The sequence below is a fragment of the Vipera berus genome, assembly GCF_964194415.1.
Source record: "Vipera berus genome assembly, chromosome: Z".
NCBI lineage: Eukaryota > Metazoa > Chordata > Lepidosauria > Squamata > Viperidae > Vipera > Vipera berus.
In genome coordinates, this window is record NC_138205.1 from 101,963,351 (window position 1) to 101,980,121 (window position 16,771).

The window sequence follows — 16,771 nt, forward strand, 5'->3', positions numbered from 1 at the left end:
GGAAACGACTAGCACGTATGTGCGGGGGAACCTTTACCTTATTAAGGGATGGGGGTGGTTCTGTAAGCCTGAATGTTAAATATGATTATGTTTTCATTTTATTTTCAGCTAGGGTATTTCGTTCATCCCCTCAATTTGGAGTAACCCTGGTGACTTATGAGCTACTGCAGCGATGGTTCTACATTGATTTTGGAGGAGTGTAAGTACCTTAAATTAACTAATTTGCTTTAGTGGGAGAGATCCAGACAATCAATATGCTATCAAAGAGCAAAAGCATACTTCTGGAGTTCAAAGTGAATATTGAAATTACATTATGGGGTATGGTTCACTAGTAAGAAGAAAGAGGAAAATGGGCTTGGGTTACAGAAATGTTTTATTTTCAAAGAAATTTTGTTTAAAGGTTGCATTAATTTTTTTTAATTTTTTTTTTGAATTGCAGAAAGCCAGCAGGATCTGAACCAGTGCTTAAATCTAGAATCACTCTTCCTGCACCTAACCCTGACCATGTTGGGGGTTACAAACTGGCTGTTGCCACATTTGCAGGAATTGAAAGTAAATTTGGACTTTACCTACCTCGGTTTTCATCAATGTCTCCTACCTCTAGAACGGCATTATAAGCCAAAACATACTTATAAATAATGGTTGGCAAAAGACCCATGTATCTGATCAATCTTTATACTTTAATCCTTTAGTTTTTCTGTCTCAGCGAAGCCTTATCTAGAAATCTCTTTTCCTTCCCCATTTTTCCAGTTTAGGTGTATATTTGTGCTTCCTATGTCAGATCACTGTGACATTTCTGCTAAAATAGTTGTTAATTTGGACCCATGAATGTATTTCCCCCTCCATCATTACTTATACTTGGAATTGTGAATGTACTTGGGCTGATTCATACTTAATTATTTTTCTTGTTGATGGGCAAACAGGGAATGTTGGGATGGTAGAATATGGCCTTTGGCATCGGATGAAGATGTTCTGCATCATGACTGTTTAAGTCGGTATCATGGCTGAGCAGCACTTCACATTCAAAGGGAAAAAATATGCTTTACTGTACAAATATGTGAATGTAGCCCATCTCCAATGGCTTAAAACAGCTGCTGCTTTTTCTGGGATCATGCAGTTGCCCTGTACGGATACCAGACAGTACCTGGAAATATACCTTTGGTTTAAGGAATGATAAATTTATGCCTTCAGGTATTCCAAAGCAACTACTTATTTTCAAAACAAACTTTATGGCTCTGTTGGATATACTCTTATATACATTCACGTGTGTACGTGTGTGTGTGTGTGTGTGTGTGTGTGTGTGTGTGTACAGTATATGCATACAAATTAAGGTGTGCGCTCACATATATGTATGTATGTATCTAGGATTTTCTTATATGCAACAGAGATCATATTATATGAAGAATTATTTAAACATCAGATTATGCATTGATTACATATTCAGTCTAACTTTAATAGGATTCAAAATGTATCAGTATGAGCCGTACCTAACTCTGAAAATTTATTTTACATACATTGCATTCCTGAATTATATTATAGAGCAATGTTTCTCAATCTTGGCAACTTTAAGATGAGTGAAGATCAACTCCCAGAATCCCCCAGCCAGTAAGGCTGCCTGGAGAACTCTGGGAATTGAAGGATTGAGAAACACTGTTATAGAGCTTTGATGGGCAATGTGTTTTGTAACTTAAACAAATGTTAAGCAATTTACATTCCTGCTGACAAAATTATGACTAGATAAACCTGGGAAAGAAATGTAGATTTCCATAATTTATGAAAATTGTGGAAGAACGTAGCCCTATTCTCCACAATGACATTTCACAAGAGTCACCAACAGATAGTGTTGTATGCTCTCAGTCATTTTCCGTGCTTTGCTGCATTGACTTGAATGGAGGCTGCTACCAACAGGTCTGGAATTTGCCCCTACTAATATTTGGAATATTTTTTATGTAATGCACTTAAGAGTAACTGCTGCTTGTTTAAATAAATGCAATAAAAGAATTTGAGCACTGGATTAATGGTGTTTGCCTTAATTGCTGTGTTGTAACTAGAAAATACTTGTGTGAAAGTTATCAATTTGATATATATATATATATATATATATATATATATATATATGTGTGTGTGTGTGTGTGTGTGTGTGTGTGTGTGTGTGTGTGTGTAATATTGCTGATTCTAAATCTAGAAAGTTAAATATAAATTTAAGTCCTGTTACTGCCATTACTTTTTGGAATGTAGTTTCCAATCCAGAAGTCGTACACACATGTATTCTGGATGAATCAAAATAATTGAGAACAATCCCCAACATGTGTGTTTGTGTGTGCGTGTGCACGCCTATATGCTTGTGTGCTAAAATAACTTTTTTGTAATTCTAACTTAGCAACTATTTCTGTACATTGGATATGTACATTGGATATGTACAACTTTTAAATTACATTGTAATACAGCACAAATGTACCCAAACTCTTATAAAATAATTTAAAAATTCCTAGATTCCAAAGTGAAAACGTTGGACACCTTCGGATTTCTCATTTTTAATTTTCAGTCTATGATTCTCGGAATATTAGAACCATACAATTTGACGACATAATCTTTTAAGAATTGAGAGATATGGGCAGAAAAACCCAACTTCACAAATACTTCCTAGCAGTTGCAAGTATGCATAACTGTGCAGTTATATTTTCTCCGCAGGCCAGATGAGGAATTTGAACTATGCAAGGTGGAAAAATCTTTGCCCCAAGGGCTACTTTCTAAAACTCCTGCATCCTTAGAATTATACCACTGAAATTTAACAGAAAGTTGCTGATTTTCCACAGCACAATTTGTCTTTTCTTGAAACCAAAATATCTAAAACAGGTTGTAGGGTTCCATTAGATAAAGATATAATTCTTCATGTGGTCCCACATCTGTTGAGAACTAATATGAAAAAAAAAGCTACTGGAAGCTGAGCTCTTATTTGCTACTGACAAATCTGTCAGCCTATTCTACTTTTCTAGAGTATCAGTACAAAATGGGTCTACCACTAGACAGACTTGCAGTGCTTTTTATTCTTACATTTTTTAAGCTTTCAATAAAACCATTTGCAAGTTCAAATTATTCAAAAATCATAACCTAAAGTGTAGTTCTGATGCTGCAGTTTATACTGATTTAAAATTTTGATTACAACAACAGAAGACTTGATAAATTCTGTTCTGAGCTGATACTTTGCAATTTTGGAGCAAACATATATTTCCATTGACTGGATATGCCTTCTACATGAAAATCCATGAATGGTGAAGCAAGGCTAGTACTTGCTCTAACTTACATGAAGAAAAGAATTCTGTCACATTAGTTTGAATTGGTTTCTGTGGATGAAATTGACTTGGGGTGGGAGCAGTTCTTTTCATGCAGCAAGTTATCTTGAGCCAACCCCGTACATTTTCACAGGATTTATGGAAGCATTATGTTGGGGGGAAAAACTACATCTAATCACCAAGCCTTGTTACAAAATAATAATAATAATAATTTCCATGCAGGTTGATTCCTAAGGGTGGCATTAGAGGAACATTGGAAGCATTTTAATCTGTAAGAATGAATTTGATTTCTTTTCTGAAGAAAAGCAAAAAAGAGCCATATTACAACTATATAAGCCTCTTTATTCAAATACTCTCATTTACTGTTGGAGATAAGTTTAATACAAAAACAGTAACACATGGCTACAGCACACTTTGCAACATTGACTTAGTAGTAACAGCAATTGCAGCCCAATTCAGATGGTTACTATTGATTTGTAACAAATATATGTGACCAACATGAAATATTAAACTGCCAGGAAATCACAGGTATTTTTAAAGTTTGATTTATTCAACCTATTACAAATACCATTTTATTACAAAGTGACTTCCTGTAATTGTTATTTTGGAATTCAAGATTATTCCAGCATGCATGGGAAGGCAATGAATGATTCATTATACACATGCTTTACTGCTTTCAAATAAATATGTTCCATGCAGACCGCAACCAGTAATGATTAGCCATATTTATATAGTATAGATGCAGTACATAATCCATTCATTATGTAAGCCACCATGTGAAACACCACATCTAAAATCTTTGGCCCACTCCTAGGTCACAAAGCACATCACATCTGCATCCAATCATATCTGACTTCATATAGATTTACCTGGACTGCCCCCCCCCTCAAAAAGGTTGTGAGCCCAAGTTTACCTAGTTTTTTAATTGCTTGTTGCAATTACTAATCAACTAGGCAGCAACATAACTTTCTTTTTTTCTTATTTATAATTGCTAGGAGAAACATGAGATGAAACTATTTGAATACTTCCAGGCTACTAAGCACAGCATGATTAGTAGGAAAGAACCTGATAAGTAATGCTGGCAGGAAGACTGCTAGCAACAGTGTACTGAACTAATGCTCAATGAAGATTTCATCAACAGATAGGATGGAAGAACTAGGCTTCTTCCTAAGCAGCTATTTCCATGGTGCCTTCTTCTTCACTGTCAGCTCTGTTGGCCCGAATCTCTACCAAAGTGCGCGCAAAGCGAGTCCATTCATCACTGTGAGGCACAGCAAGCTGTAAGGATAAAGAAATAAGAGGTATATATAATTACAGTGTATGGGGGGGAGTTTCAAAGCAACAGTTTATTGTTGTAATCATCATTAAGGGCAATTATTGTTTAGAACTGTAAAACCTATAAAATTTTGACAACCAGTTTCAGTATCAGAGGGAAGGACTGACTCCTTTTTACAAGGACACAAATGTGAATTTAACTTTGAAATCAAAAGAATTTCCTCCTATAAACTTGAAGGAACTTTACATTTTAATGAGTGACCATGAGTGGCCTAGATGTCCTATGATGGCAACATGTGATTTCCTAAAGTAATCTGAATGTTTGCAATTTCCACATTACAAAATATGAGCCTAAGTGGAGAAGCCATATTGGTAACAACTGGCTCTGATAGCCAGTTTTCAAGGACGTTTTTGACAAAAGCATCAACCTTCCATTTCTCCAATAGCAGCTGACTTCATTAAGCCTGCCTGGTTTTCAACCAACAAAGAAAGAGATGAACAAAGGAGATAATTCAATAATTTGAAACTAAAAACTACCATGCATGAATAAATGGTTGGCATAGCTAAAGCAATTAGTTAAAAGAGCTTTGCGGGTTTGTGTGTGTCAGGAGTTAAAAGCAGTCTAAACCTGCTTTAGTTCACTTGGTTTATGTATGTCCAAAAAGAATCCTAGAATTGTCATACCAGAAAACTGGTTGTGCACAGTGTGCATCTCTGTTTACATGACTATAAATTATGATCAGACTTTTTGCTTCGAGTGCAATATTTCCATATCAGGCTGAACAAGCCAGAATCAGTGTTGCAAACGTCAAATTTATCTGTTGAATTCTACACCTGTTGTTGCTAAACAAATATTTTAAGTAGATTTGTTCAAACTCAAGATGGCAAAGGAAAACAAAAAAGAAATTAGAAAGCCTTGAACAAATGATGTTCCCCTGTTTTTATAATTACTGTAAGCCCGTGGTGGTGAACCTTGGGCACGCGTGCCACAGGTGGCACGCAGAGCCCGCTCTGTGGGCACGTGCCGTCGCCCCAGTCCAAGGCCTTCAGCTGGGTTTTATAAAATCTTTTTGCTTTAGGCCTCCACTGCTGTATGCAAAATAAAAAAAAGGTTCAATCAATCAATCAATTTCAACTTCTCATGGGGAAAAAAAAAGATCTCACAAAGTTGGAATTGATTAATTGAATTTTTTAGTCCCACCCAGTGCCGTTACCACTGCAGCCATGCCCACCCAATGGGCCACACCCACCCAATGGGCCACCCCACCTGGCACCCGACGATACATAAATGGGTTTTGGGTTGCAGTTTGGGCACTCGGTCTCTAAAAGGTTTGCCATCACTGCTCTAAGTCAAAAGCAAACTAAAAAGATAACCTTCAAACACTGGTTCATTACTTAAAACTATGCATAAATATCCGATCCCTATGATGCTTCAGAGGGAAGGCCAAGAAAATCCTTGCTATCTACAATTTAGTTACAATATTTGAGAATGCAAAACAAAATTGAAGTTGTTTCTCAATGTATATTTTCATAACTAAGATTTAGAATAGCATTTGCAACTGAAGCAGGTTTCAGGCTGGCTCAGGGTAGTCTGGGTGGCGATATCCACACATCTTAAAGCTGCTGAGGTAAGAAACAATGAATTTATATCAACCATGTTCTTTTATGGTTGAGTATTAAGTCTATAGTTTCTCCCCAGATGTTTGTGAGAGAAAGAAACTGTTGGAAGACATTAGGTACAGTATACGCCTTATCTGTATGTTCTTTCTTTGCCTGACAGCCATTAAACCTAGCAATGTTTCCAGCAACTTTCCATTAACATAATATCAGAGATTATAAAATAAAGAAATATCTCAGATTACAATAAGTAAATTTTAGTGACATTAAGAAGTATTTAAAAGATTTAGTTCAGAGGACACAAATTTCACAGACTTTTCACAAGCTTAGTTGTACATTTCTATATGTACTTTTAGAATAACGGATTTCTTTTGACTTCATATAACACAAAGCTAAGTGTCAATAACTTCATTTCCAAATCATCTCAAAGTAAATAAAGTTGAGAAAGGGGTTGGGACAAATGGGTTCAGGAAGAGACAGAGATTCAGTAGGCAATTGGGTAATGTAAGAGAACAATATTATGAAAAGAAAGGCGGAAGAGATAAGATAAAATTATTGGGGAAGCACCAAATACTTATTCATGAATAAGTTGATAATAAGCAAACTTGGAACAAAAATTGATCAGGGAGGACATGACAGGATATAATACCAGTAAAAGGACTTTTTTTACACAACAAATGATTAAACAATGGAATTTGCAGTGGACAGATTTGGCAATGGTCACTACTATGGTTTTAAAATGCATGGAGGATCAGGTTATCTAGGGTTAGAAGCTGAACAACTGTGCACTACATCCTAAATGGCAAGTAGTAACTTTGAACAATGGAAGAAGACCAGTCTTTGGGAGCGACTTGTATGGGCTATCCAAGTTCATGAGTTTCTTATATGCATCTGGTTGAGAATGCTAGATTACCTCATCCTTGGCTTGATACAGTGGACCTTTTTTGTGTTCATAGGAGGCAGAGATGAGTTTGTTTATGGGTTTCATATGGATACATTAAGAATATTAAATTATTTATTTATTTATTTATTCAATTTATATACCGCCCTTCTCCCGTAGGACTCAGGGCGGTTCACAAGGTTTTTTTAAAAACAATACAACAATTACAAAACTTAAAATCAATTAAAAAGATTATATTGACCTTGAAATCCCCAGTTAAAATAATGATATGGACTAGAAGATTCCTCTTTTCAGCATTATAGTGCAGGGCAAAAAATTATAGAAAGACCTTAAGATACATTATACATGCAAACCTAACTTTTCTATAAGATAAAATAGTGAAAAATTTGTCCAAATTATTTAATCTAGTTTTTGTGCTTTTCCTGTGTCTCTCTGAATTTTTCTTTTCTTTCAGAAGCAAACTACCTAACCCTACTCCCATATAACTGAAAGCTTCCACTGGCACCATTGGAGCCTCAAGGTTTTCTGAAACAGACTGGGGGTTAACATTTGGAAATAAACCTCCATTTGGTAATCAATGATACAGATTCAGAACATTTATTATGCACATTAGAAAACTACAACATTGCATTACTTTTTGATATAATCGCCATTCAAATTGAGGCGCTTGTCACAATGTCTTACAAGGTTTGAAATACCTTAGTAGTAGTCGCTCGGTGCCAAATCTGGGCTATGCAGGGTGTGTGTGTGTGTGTGTGTGTGTGTGTGTGTGTGTGTGTGTGTGTGTGATCAAAAACATCCCAACAGAACTGCTTCAAAAGTTCTTGGGTAAATCTAGTGGTGTGCGGACGAGCATTATCATGAACCAACATCACACCGGAAGTCAGCATACCCCCACCCTTGTTATGCATGGCTCCTCGTGAGTTTTCATAACATTTCACAGTAGACTTCTGAACTTCACTAGCAGTACTCCTTTGGCAACTTCATATTTGGCAGGATTTTCTATGGCATCACATCCAGTGTTGTGTTGGTTCACGATAATGCTTTTTGAGAGGGGGGGGAAGCAATACCTACTTCAGCAAAATGTTTAGTCCCAGAATAGCTTGATGTTCATTTTTTCTGTAAGAATGTACAGAGCACCAAGCATCTAGCCCAGAGGTCCCCAACCTTTTGGGCACCAGGGACCAGTTCCATGGAGAAAGCTTTTTTCCATGGACCAGAGACTGCATGGTTTTGTGTGCTGCCTGCATCCCACAGATGAGGCTTTGCTTGTTTGTGTGGACCTGTTGTTGACATGCCATGGCCCATACCGGCCCACAGACTGGGGATTGGGGACCCCTGATCTATCCAATGTAAGGGATTATCATTCACTACTAGAATTCATTGTTAACGAACAAGATTGCCTTATACCACCTCAACTTGTTGGAATTCTGCAGATTCAGACAACCTTTTCCCAGTCCCACTAGAGATTTCCACTAGAAAATTCTCCATGCTAAAGTATATGCTCCATTAAAATTTGAATCAATTCCCCAGATTACTGCTTTTATAAAATTTAGAATCAAATAAAATATTTATCCTTTTGCAAATCATTAGGATCTAGCCCAGGGCACAAGAGAAACTGTAATTCAATTCCCCTTCTTCATTTCCCAGACCTCTCTAGCTATATCATCAAAGGTGTCTGCCCAGCACAGGAAAGGTATGAGAATTTACACAAACTAATCAAGGAGGCTATAATATGCACTCCTCTAAGGAAGTGGAGTAATTAAAACGAATAATTTTACTTTATTTTAATTTTATATTTATTTCACCGCAAAATAGCAACAGAAAATGAATCTTATGGAAATGCAAGCAATATTGCCCCAAAGATAATTATGAATGCCTGCTCACACAGAGATAATACTATCAGCATCAATAATAATCTAAAATAAATTGGAATTGGTTAGTACATACAAAGTTATGGTTTTGTTAGTTCTATGGCAGTACGTAAATACTTCAAAAATGGATGTCCTGATACAAAATACTGTCCCATAATGCACAAAAGTGGGACTGTAAGTCAAGTCTGCTTTTCTATATTCTTAGAAAACTGTCTTTATTGTACACAACAGCTTTTATGTTCCAAATCTCTCTGGCATGGATTCAACTATGGGAGCAATTTCCCTTCTCCTCCAGGCCATAGTGACTTCCACTACAAACATATAGTAAAAATGCTGAAGGCTTCCAAGTCCTTGCTAAAGAAAAAGCCATTTTGTGACTTAAGTAAAAATGCAACTCAGAGCAACTATCTTTCTACTGGATATACCTTTTAAGGAGGGGCAAAGATTCCAGTACTTTTTAATTAATTTCAGAAATTAATTAATTCCAGACAAAGTCATACAATTTCATTTATACCATGCTAAGAGTATCGCTTCTTACATATAATTTCCCACTGCAAAACTGTCAATTGTGCCCCACAGGGGTGCGGGCAGGAAAAGTACTAAATTTAAGTGGATACCCTTTGCATAAGAGTGTATTTCTTATCAACTTAAGTGAAATTGATCCTTTCCAAATTGGTAATTTAAATCTGGTACAATGCCTCAGAAAGTAGATGAAGGCTGCATCATTATATTGTTTTCTCACTTGATCCTTATTTTTGCTGTATCCAACTCAGAGCTCTTTGTCACTAATAATTGATAAAAAAAAACTTCAGGGTATTCTGGAATACAGCAAGATAGTTAGTCAATCCAAAACAACCCAGCCTTTGATTATTTCAGGAAATATCAATTGTTAAATGATGATGGTCAAAAATGAAGTTTGTTTCTCATCATTTCTGGGCAGAAGAAACCAAAAAATATATAGCTTGACTCCCAAAGTAGAGTTTAAAGATTTTTTAAAAAAATTCCAATATGCTAAATATTTTAAAACCCTCAACAAAATAATGAGAAAACCCTGCCCTTAGGTTTGATGTAGCCACTTTACAGGTAGTTGTCAACTTAGGACCATAACTGAGTCCAGAATTTCTGTTGCTAAGTGAAACATTTATTAAATGTGTTTTGCCCCGTTTTACGAATTTTCTTGCCACAGTTGTTAAGTGAATCACTGCAGTTGTACATTAGTAACATGATTGTTAAATGAAACTGGCTCCCCACTGATCTGGCTTGTCAGAAGGTCACAAAAGGTGATCACATGGCTCCTGGACAGTGCATCTGTCATAAATATGAGTCATCTGCCAAGCATCTCAAATTTGATCATGTGACCGTGGGGATGATGTGATGGTCGTAAGTGAAAAAAATAGTCGTAGGTCACTTTTTCAGTGATGATGTAACTTTGAATGGTCACCAAAGGAATTGTTGTAAGTTGAGGACTACCTGTATATCATTGCCACTTTGATGGTCCTCAACTCTCCTGTCTTAAATAAGCTTCTAACTAGTAAGTAATTTCTCACATTGTCCTATGCAAGATATGGCTGGATAACCTTTTTACACAGTGTTACAATTTCTTCTCCAAATGTAAAATTATTTTGCTATTTTTCAGAATTTTCTAAAACTCAAGGATGGGAAGCACTTTGTCTTAGGAACTGACCTGCAGGCATTGTGGCATTGTTTTCAGTGTTCAACCCCCATTTATTTGGCCATTTCACAAAATTGAAAATGGGAGAAAGCCGTTTTAGTTTTCTTTTTCAGATGCAAAAATGTTTTGGATGGCATCTATTTCATCATATTTTTTTCTTCATATTCGGTGAAAGAAGCCTTTATTTGGAAAGAGGAATGTTATTTTACAGAAATTCGCATCGTGGCATTCTCATTTTGATATTCTCTGTTCTTAATTATGTGTGGCTCCAAGAGAACTAGTTAAAAAGATTTTGCAAAGCTGGCTAATTAAGGACCACGAAAAAGAATTTGAGTTAATTTTAGTTTGGTTCCTCCAATAGCATCAGCAAGACAAATAGGTTATAATGATTAAGATGAAACTTACAAATAAAGTTAAAAGTGTGGTTTACCAGCAGCCTTGTAATCTTTCAATTTAACAAAATCATTTCAGAAAACTCGTATCTCAAGAGAGCATTACTATTAACTGTTTGTTCTAAACAGTTTCCATCATCCTATTTACTATACAAGTTGCTCTAAGAAAAGCATTCAGCATTGAGATCTACTGTAAGATTTCCTATAGCCTCTAGATCGTATTGGCTCTGCATCCTAGATGAATACTGTCAAACATTACTCTTCAAGTAAGCCACCAACCAAGTAAAGATTCTTTGAAGCTATTAAGGTAAATGTTCTGGCTTCTGCTTCCCCACTTGAGATTCCAGAGAACTTAAGAAGCAGAAATATTGAATAAGTAGCATTAGTTCATTTCTAGCTGCTTGATTTTCTAAGGCAGGAAAGATTCACCTGATAATGTGGCTGGATTAACATCTCTGGAAATTGCCAATTGCCAATTGAATTGTGTGTGCATGTAAGAGAGAGGGGGAAGGAGGGAGAGAGGGAGAGAGAATGAGAATCTTAACTGTTCTCAATTTTGTAATACACATTGGGAAAATCAGATTCCTTCTATAGGATGTGGCAATCAATTCATTTCTTGACCTTCCCCCCCCCCCCCGACACATATCTTGCCATCTATGCAATTGCTGCAACTGGACCAACTGAGAAAGAGAGCCACTCTGATGGAAAGATGGACCTGTTCATCCCAAAATCTGATAATCCTCCTTTTTTTCCTACCTCATCACAGTATTTTTTGGTCAACAAAAAAAACTTACCTAGGCTTTTTTTTAAAAAAAAACACAATTCCTATTTGACATACTAGAAGAGGAACTCCACACAGGACCATGAATCAGAAACAGAGACAGTGGAGTCTTTTCTGTCCTACCTCAAGTTCAAACCCATCTTGAATTGCTGTCAGTCAAGGTGGATGTTTTATTTTTACCATTACTGACTTTGTTCAATGCTAGAGCACAGCCCTGTGATTTACATCTAGATTTCTGCAGAGACATTTTTTCTTTATAAAACTGTGACAAGAACACCAGTCGACAAAAAAAAATATATACAGATAATTTTCACTTCCCTTTAACAATAATATGCCCCATCCTTTTCGAATCTTACAGCACTGCAATCTCCTAGGAAAAACTTTCCATGTCACATTTTTACTCTGCCTCTGGAAGAGGTTTGATTAGTCTGAGGCCCGAGAAGATATATTTTGCTGCTAATTCAGTACAGGCAAATGTATACCATTATATATACTACCTATTCTGGCTTTGATCCTGCGGTGGTATCAAAACTCCTTCATTATTTTTCTTTATATATATATATATATATATATATATATATATATATATATATATATATATATATATATATATATATATATATATAGCTTTAAAAAGTCAGTATTTTTTCAGGCAGCACCCAGTGCCACACACATGGCTGGAAACAAAGTGGGTGGTAATCTAGAAGAAAGGCCACCAAAGGAACCCAGAGCCTAACAAGCGCACCGCTCTGCTTAACTCTCGGGGAACCCAGCCTCCGTGCTAACAATGGATGAAACCACTGGCAAGGAGGCTGAAGCCAGAAAACTGCATGCAGATGATTTTAATCAGCTCTATGTATACACTGGTGTGCATAACTGAAGGGGTGAAATACCACAGGCAGACTGAAGACTGCTTCCATCCACTGCATAGCAGGTATCAGAAGAACTGTGTAGACTGCCCTTCTTTAAATTTAATTTGCAAGGGTTTGTCTCAATTAACTTCTGCTATGAACTCTGTTTCTATACTGTTCAAACGGACATGGCGGTGGTGCTGGGAACTTAAGAACTACCACCCAAAAAGACTCCACACTGGACCAAACTTCATAACTTGGAAGACATTGCTGAAACTCCCATACCTTACACTGAAAAGTTTAGTTCTGCCTTCTCCATCCTGCTGTTCTAGAAACATCAAATGGACTAAATTCTTGAGAAAGTGCACTAACAAGTGACCCTATGGTCTTGATTCCTAATCTGAATCTAAGAGGGCTGAAATTAAATAGCCTTTCTTCGCCTAACTAAGTATACTTTGAAGCCAAAGTTGCTAAAAATCAAGCTAACATACTCTTTACAATGCAGGATACCATGCTAGACAATCCTACTAGCAAATTTTTATGCTACATAGGCTAGAGTGACAGTCTCATAAATAAAGCATGTGCTCTAGCATTGAACTACATGCCTGACCTAAAATCATTATTACTTTAGATTAGTTATTTAATTTTCATTTGTTAATATTTTTTTTAATCCCATTTATATCCCGCCCTTCTCCGAAGACTCAGGGCGGCTTACAATTTAAAGCACAAATCAATGTGCTTAGCAATAGCATTCTTTCTGGAAATTCTGAAGCTTTTGGTTCAACTCAGCTAACAGAAACAGTTTCAATATAGGTTCTTAAATATGTTATAGGAAAAGATGGTAACCAAGAAATTTAATACGAAAAACAAAAAGTACCAACAGTCAACCGATGACAAACTTATAAGTAGGTTTAACCAAAGTGGTAGCAAAAATAGCAATGTGCCATCTAATGTATGTATTAATATTTCAAATGTTAATTCAGTTTACCTACGGTATGTTTTTTTCTGAACCTGTTGTATCCTGGACGGCAGGCTCAATTGTTTTTATTCTTTCCTTTTTTTCCATTCTATTTTTTAGTTTATTCAAAAGAAAATTAAAATACAAAACTCCAAAAAAGACAAAAAAATAAGAAAAACACAGAACAGTCAAGACATTAAAAAAGAAAAGAAAAATCTCCACAAAAAACACATTATCCCCTCCTCATTGAATACTGATTAATACATTACTACAATATTAGTTTCCACCCCATGTGAAACAGCCCCCCTCATTTTTTTTAAATTAGTAATTTATTTGCAAATTATTGTCCTGTCTTTTATATACTAATGACAAAATAGTTATAGTTAACAGGAAGAGTAATAATAATAATAAACAGACAAGATTAAGGTTTCAAAACCCTCTGTTTATAAACTGTTACCTATGCATACAAACTGTAACATACTCATAGAAAGTTTGCCATAGCATCTTATCTATCTTAAATCATCCCAAAAGTTAAAAGTTAATTCATCCTGGATCAAATATCTCCATTTATTATCATTTGTTGTCCTATTAAATATAACAGATTCAGTCTCCACAGTGGGTTTATTTTCCCAACAAAATTCAAACAGAAGTAATTTCTATTTAGGTGTAATAAATCCATTCTTCAATCTTTCTTAGTCTTCATAAGAAAAAAGAATTTGTCACTTCTCCATTCAGTCATACTCCTGCCAGTAATATTATAAGGATATGCAGGCTTGAACTTCAAAGACACTCATGGGATCAATATGGGAATATTTCTTTTGTCTGCAATGTTTCAGATCAGAGTCCTTTTGTGAATCTTTATTCAGAACTAGAATGTTTCGACATATTTTCTATGACCATTATCATCTCATCATATGTTTTTTTAAAAAACTTTCAACTAAAAGCTAAGAACACTTAAGAAAAAACTGTTGGGTAGCATTCTTTCCATCTAAATGTTCCAATGTAAGTAATCAGAGAATCATATTAAAACATGTCCAGTTCCCTTATGCTGCCCAGTACCCTCATACATACAAAACAATAGGGGAAAGCAGGAACCTACACAGAGATACAACACACAACTAGATGCTTTCAGTGACCTCTGCTAATAAAGGAGTTGGAAAGAATTCCAAGAGCCGTGTTCTCCATACTTTCTTTTAATTGTTTTTTATTACTGTTAATGCAGCCATAGACATTCTGAAAATACAATTATAGAGGATGATACTTAAACCTTTTCTTTTTTTAGAAAACAGAGTTATAATGGATAGAAGCTTGGCCATGCATGAAAAATAGCCTTATTGCCTATCCTAGTCCACATGAGTGACAATGTTTCTCCAAAGTTTCAGGCAAAAGGCATAACTAAATTAATCTTTTGAAGATGAACTTATTTAAGATGTTAACTGACAGGCTTAAAATCAGAAGTGATGTGACAAAAATTGTATCATGTCATTGCAACACAGATTCTGCCTCTTTTGTACATCACTACAAAAATATAGCTTGCATTGGAATAATACCATGATTCTCTTATTATTTGTCCCCTTCCAGCTGATTCCTCTGCTTAAAATAACTTAAACTTAGGCTGTCTAAAAACAGATCAGTAGGTTTTTAATACATGAACCATCAAGGTAAAAAGACTTGGTATAAAGGCTACTGTCTCAGGACAAATACTTATTGTCAGGCAAAAGAACCAGGACGATACATAAGTTGCAGTTAAAGAGATTTCTTGTTCAAGCTTATACACACAAATCTAGTCAACTAATATTTGATATCAAGCTGGCACCAGATAAGGTGCACTAATAGAAGATACCCAGGAGATTTTAAGGACTTCCTCTGCGTAACAACGGCAGCTACTGACTGGATCTCCAAACTCGAGATTAAACTCTGAAATGTTATTTCTGTTTTCCTCTTAGGTTTTATAATTGCTTCTTTTTTTAAAAAAAATGTTTTAACTGTTCTAACTTGTAAATATGAAGTGCTTTTAATTCTGTGTGTGACCAGCCATACGCTACATCAGACATGTCAAACACAAGGCCCGGGGGCCGGATCCGGCCCGCGAAGTGGTTTCATGCGGCCCGCGAAGCCATCCTGGAAACAGTAAGGGAACGGCCCCCACTGCCTTGGCCCTGGCCCAGAGACCCTCCTTCTGCCAGAGACCCTCAGATCTGTCCCACTCCTGCCCAGGCCCCCATAGGCACCCTTGATGCGAACGATGTAGAGCTGGCCACGCCCACCCAGTAGGCCATAGCCACTCTAGCCACGCCCACCCAGCAGGCCACACCCACCCAGGCCACACCCACCCGGCCCCCTGAGGGCAACCGCAATGCTGATGCGGCCCTCAATGAAATTGAGTTTGACACCCCTGCGCTACATAAATACCAGATAAGGATCGATGGAATTCAAAAGGGGTTGGGCTTAGACTATTTGTGATAACATGCGGCTCCGGAGCTGCGGGTTGCAGACCTGTGCTCTAGGCTGTTGACTTGCTTAACTCTGCCCCAGCTCTGCCTCCTCTTGTACATAAATTTTCTTATTCTTTGTCAGTTTGTTTTCAAAATTGGCTTTTTGGTTGGCTTGTGTCAATTGGTTTTTTGTCAGTTGGTCTTATGTCAGTTCAAAATTGGCTTATGTCAAATATTGAGAGCTAGTTTGACGCAGTGGTTAGGGAACCAGGCTAAAAACCAGTGTGAGTTCTAGTCTCACCTTGGGCACAAAGCAAGCTGGGTAACCTTGGGATAGTCACTTTTTCTCAGCCCTAGGAAGAAGGCAATGACAAATCACTTCTAGAATTTTGCGAAGAAAACTGCAGACATTTGTCCAAACATTTGCCAGATGGCAACACTGATGTGAAAGAATCAAAATAAATAAACTATAAATAAATAAATAAATTCCAAAAACATCTGAAGAATCTTTTAAGACTGGGTTTGACTCACTAAAAGAAAGCTGTAGTTTTAATTTTCCTTTTCAATTATCATGCTTTGTTGGGCCCACGTTACTATTAAACAAAGTTTTAAATTGCACTGCATTATATTGTTTAAAGTAGGTAGCTGTGGCCACATGTTTCACCAATGCAAAAGTTTATTTCCAATTTCCCAAATTCCATCAGTTATTAAGACTTGCTTTT

General features: G+C 36.4%; 2 protein-coding genes across 2 annotated transcripts in view; one reads left to right on the top strand and one right to left on the bottom strand.

The window, feature by feature from the left end:
- SLC25A13 (solute carrier family 25 member 13) overlaps positions 1 to 2,007 on the top strand; it is a 156,907-nt gene extending 154,900 nt beyond the window's left edge. The window contains exons 17-18 of the mRNA XM_081343773.1: positions 109 to 199; positions 440 to 2,007. Coding sequence (XP_081199899.1) covers positions 109 to 199; positions 440 to 617 — 269 coding nt within the window. The 3' untranslated portion in view covers positions 618 to 2,007. The remainder of the gene's footprint in view (positions 1 to 108; positions 200 to 439) is intronic.
- A 1,627-nt stretch (positions 2,008 to 3,634) lies between these two features.
- DYNC1I1 (dynein cytoplasmic 1 intermediate chain 1) overlaps positions 3,635 to 16,771 on the bottom strand; it is a 204,736-nt gene continuing 191,599 nt past the window's right edge. The window contains exon 17 of the mRNA XM_081343261.1: positions 3,635 to 4,571. Coding sequence (XP_081199387.1) covers positions 4,461 to 4,571 — 111 coding nt within the window. The 3' untranslated portion in view covers positions 3,635 to 4,460. The remainder of the gene's footprint in view (positions 4,572 to 16,771) is intronic.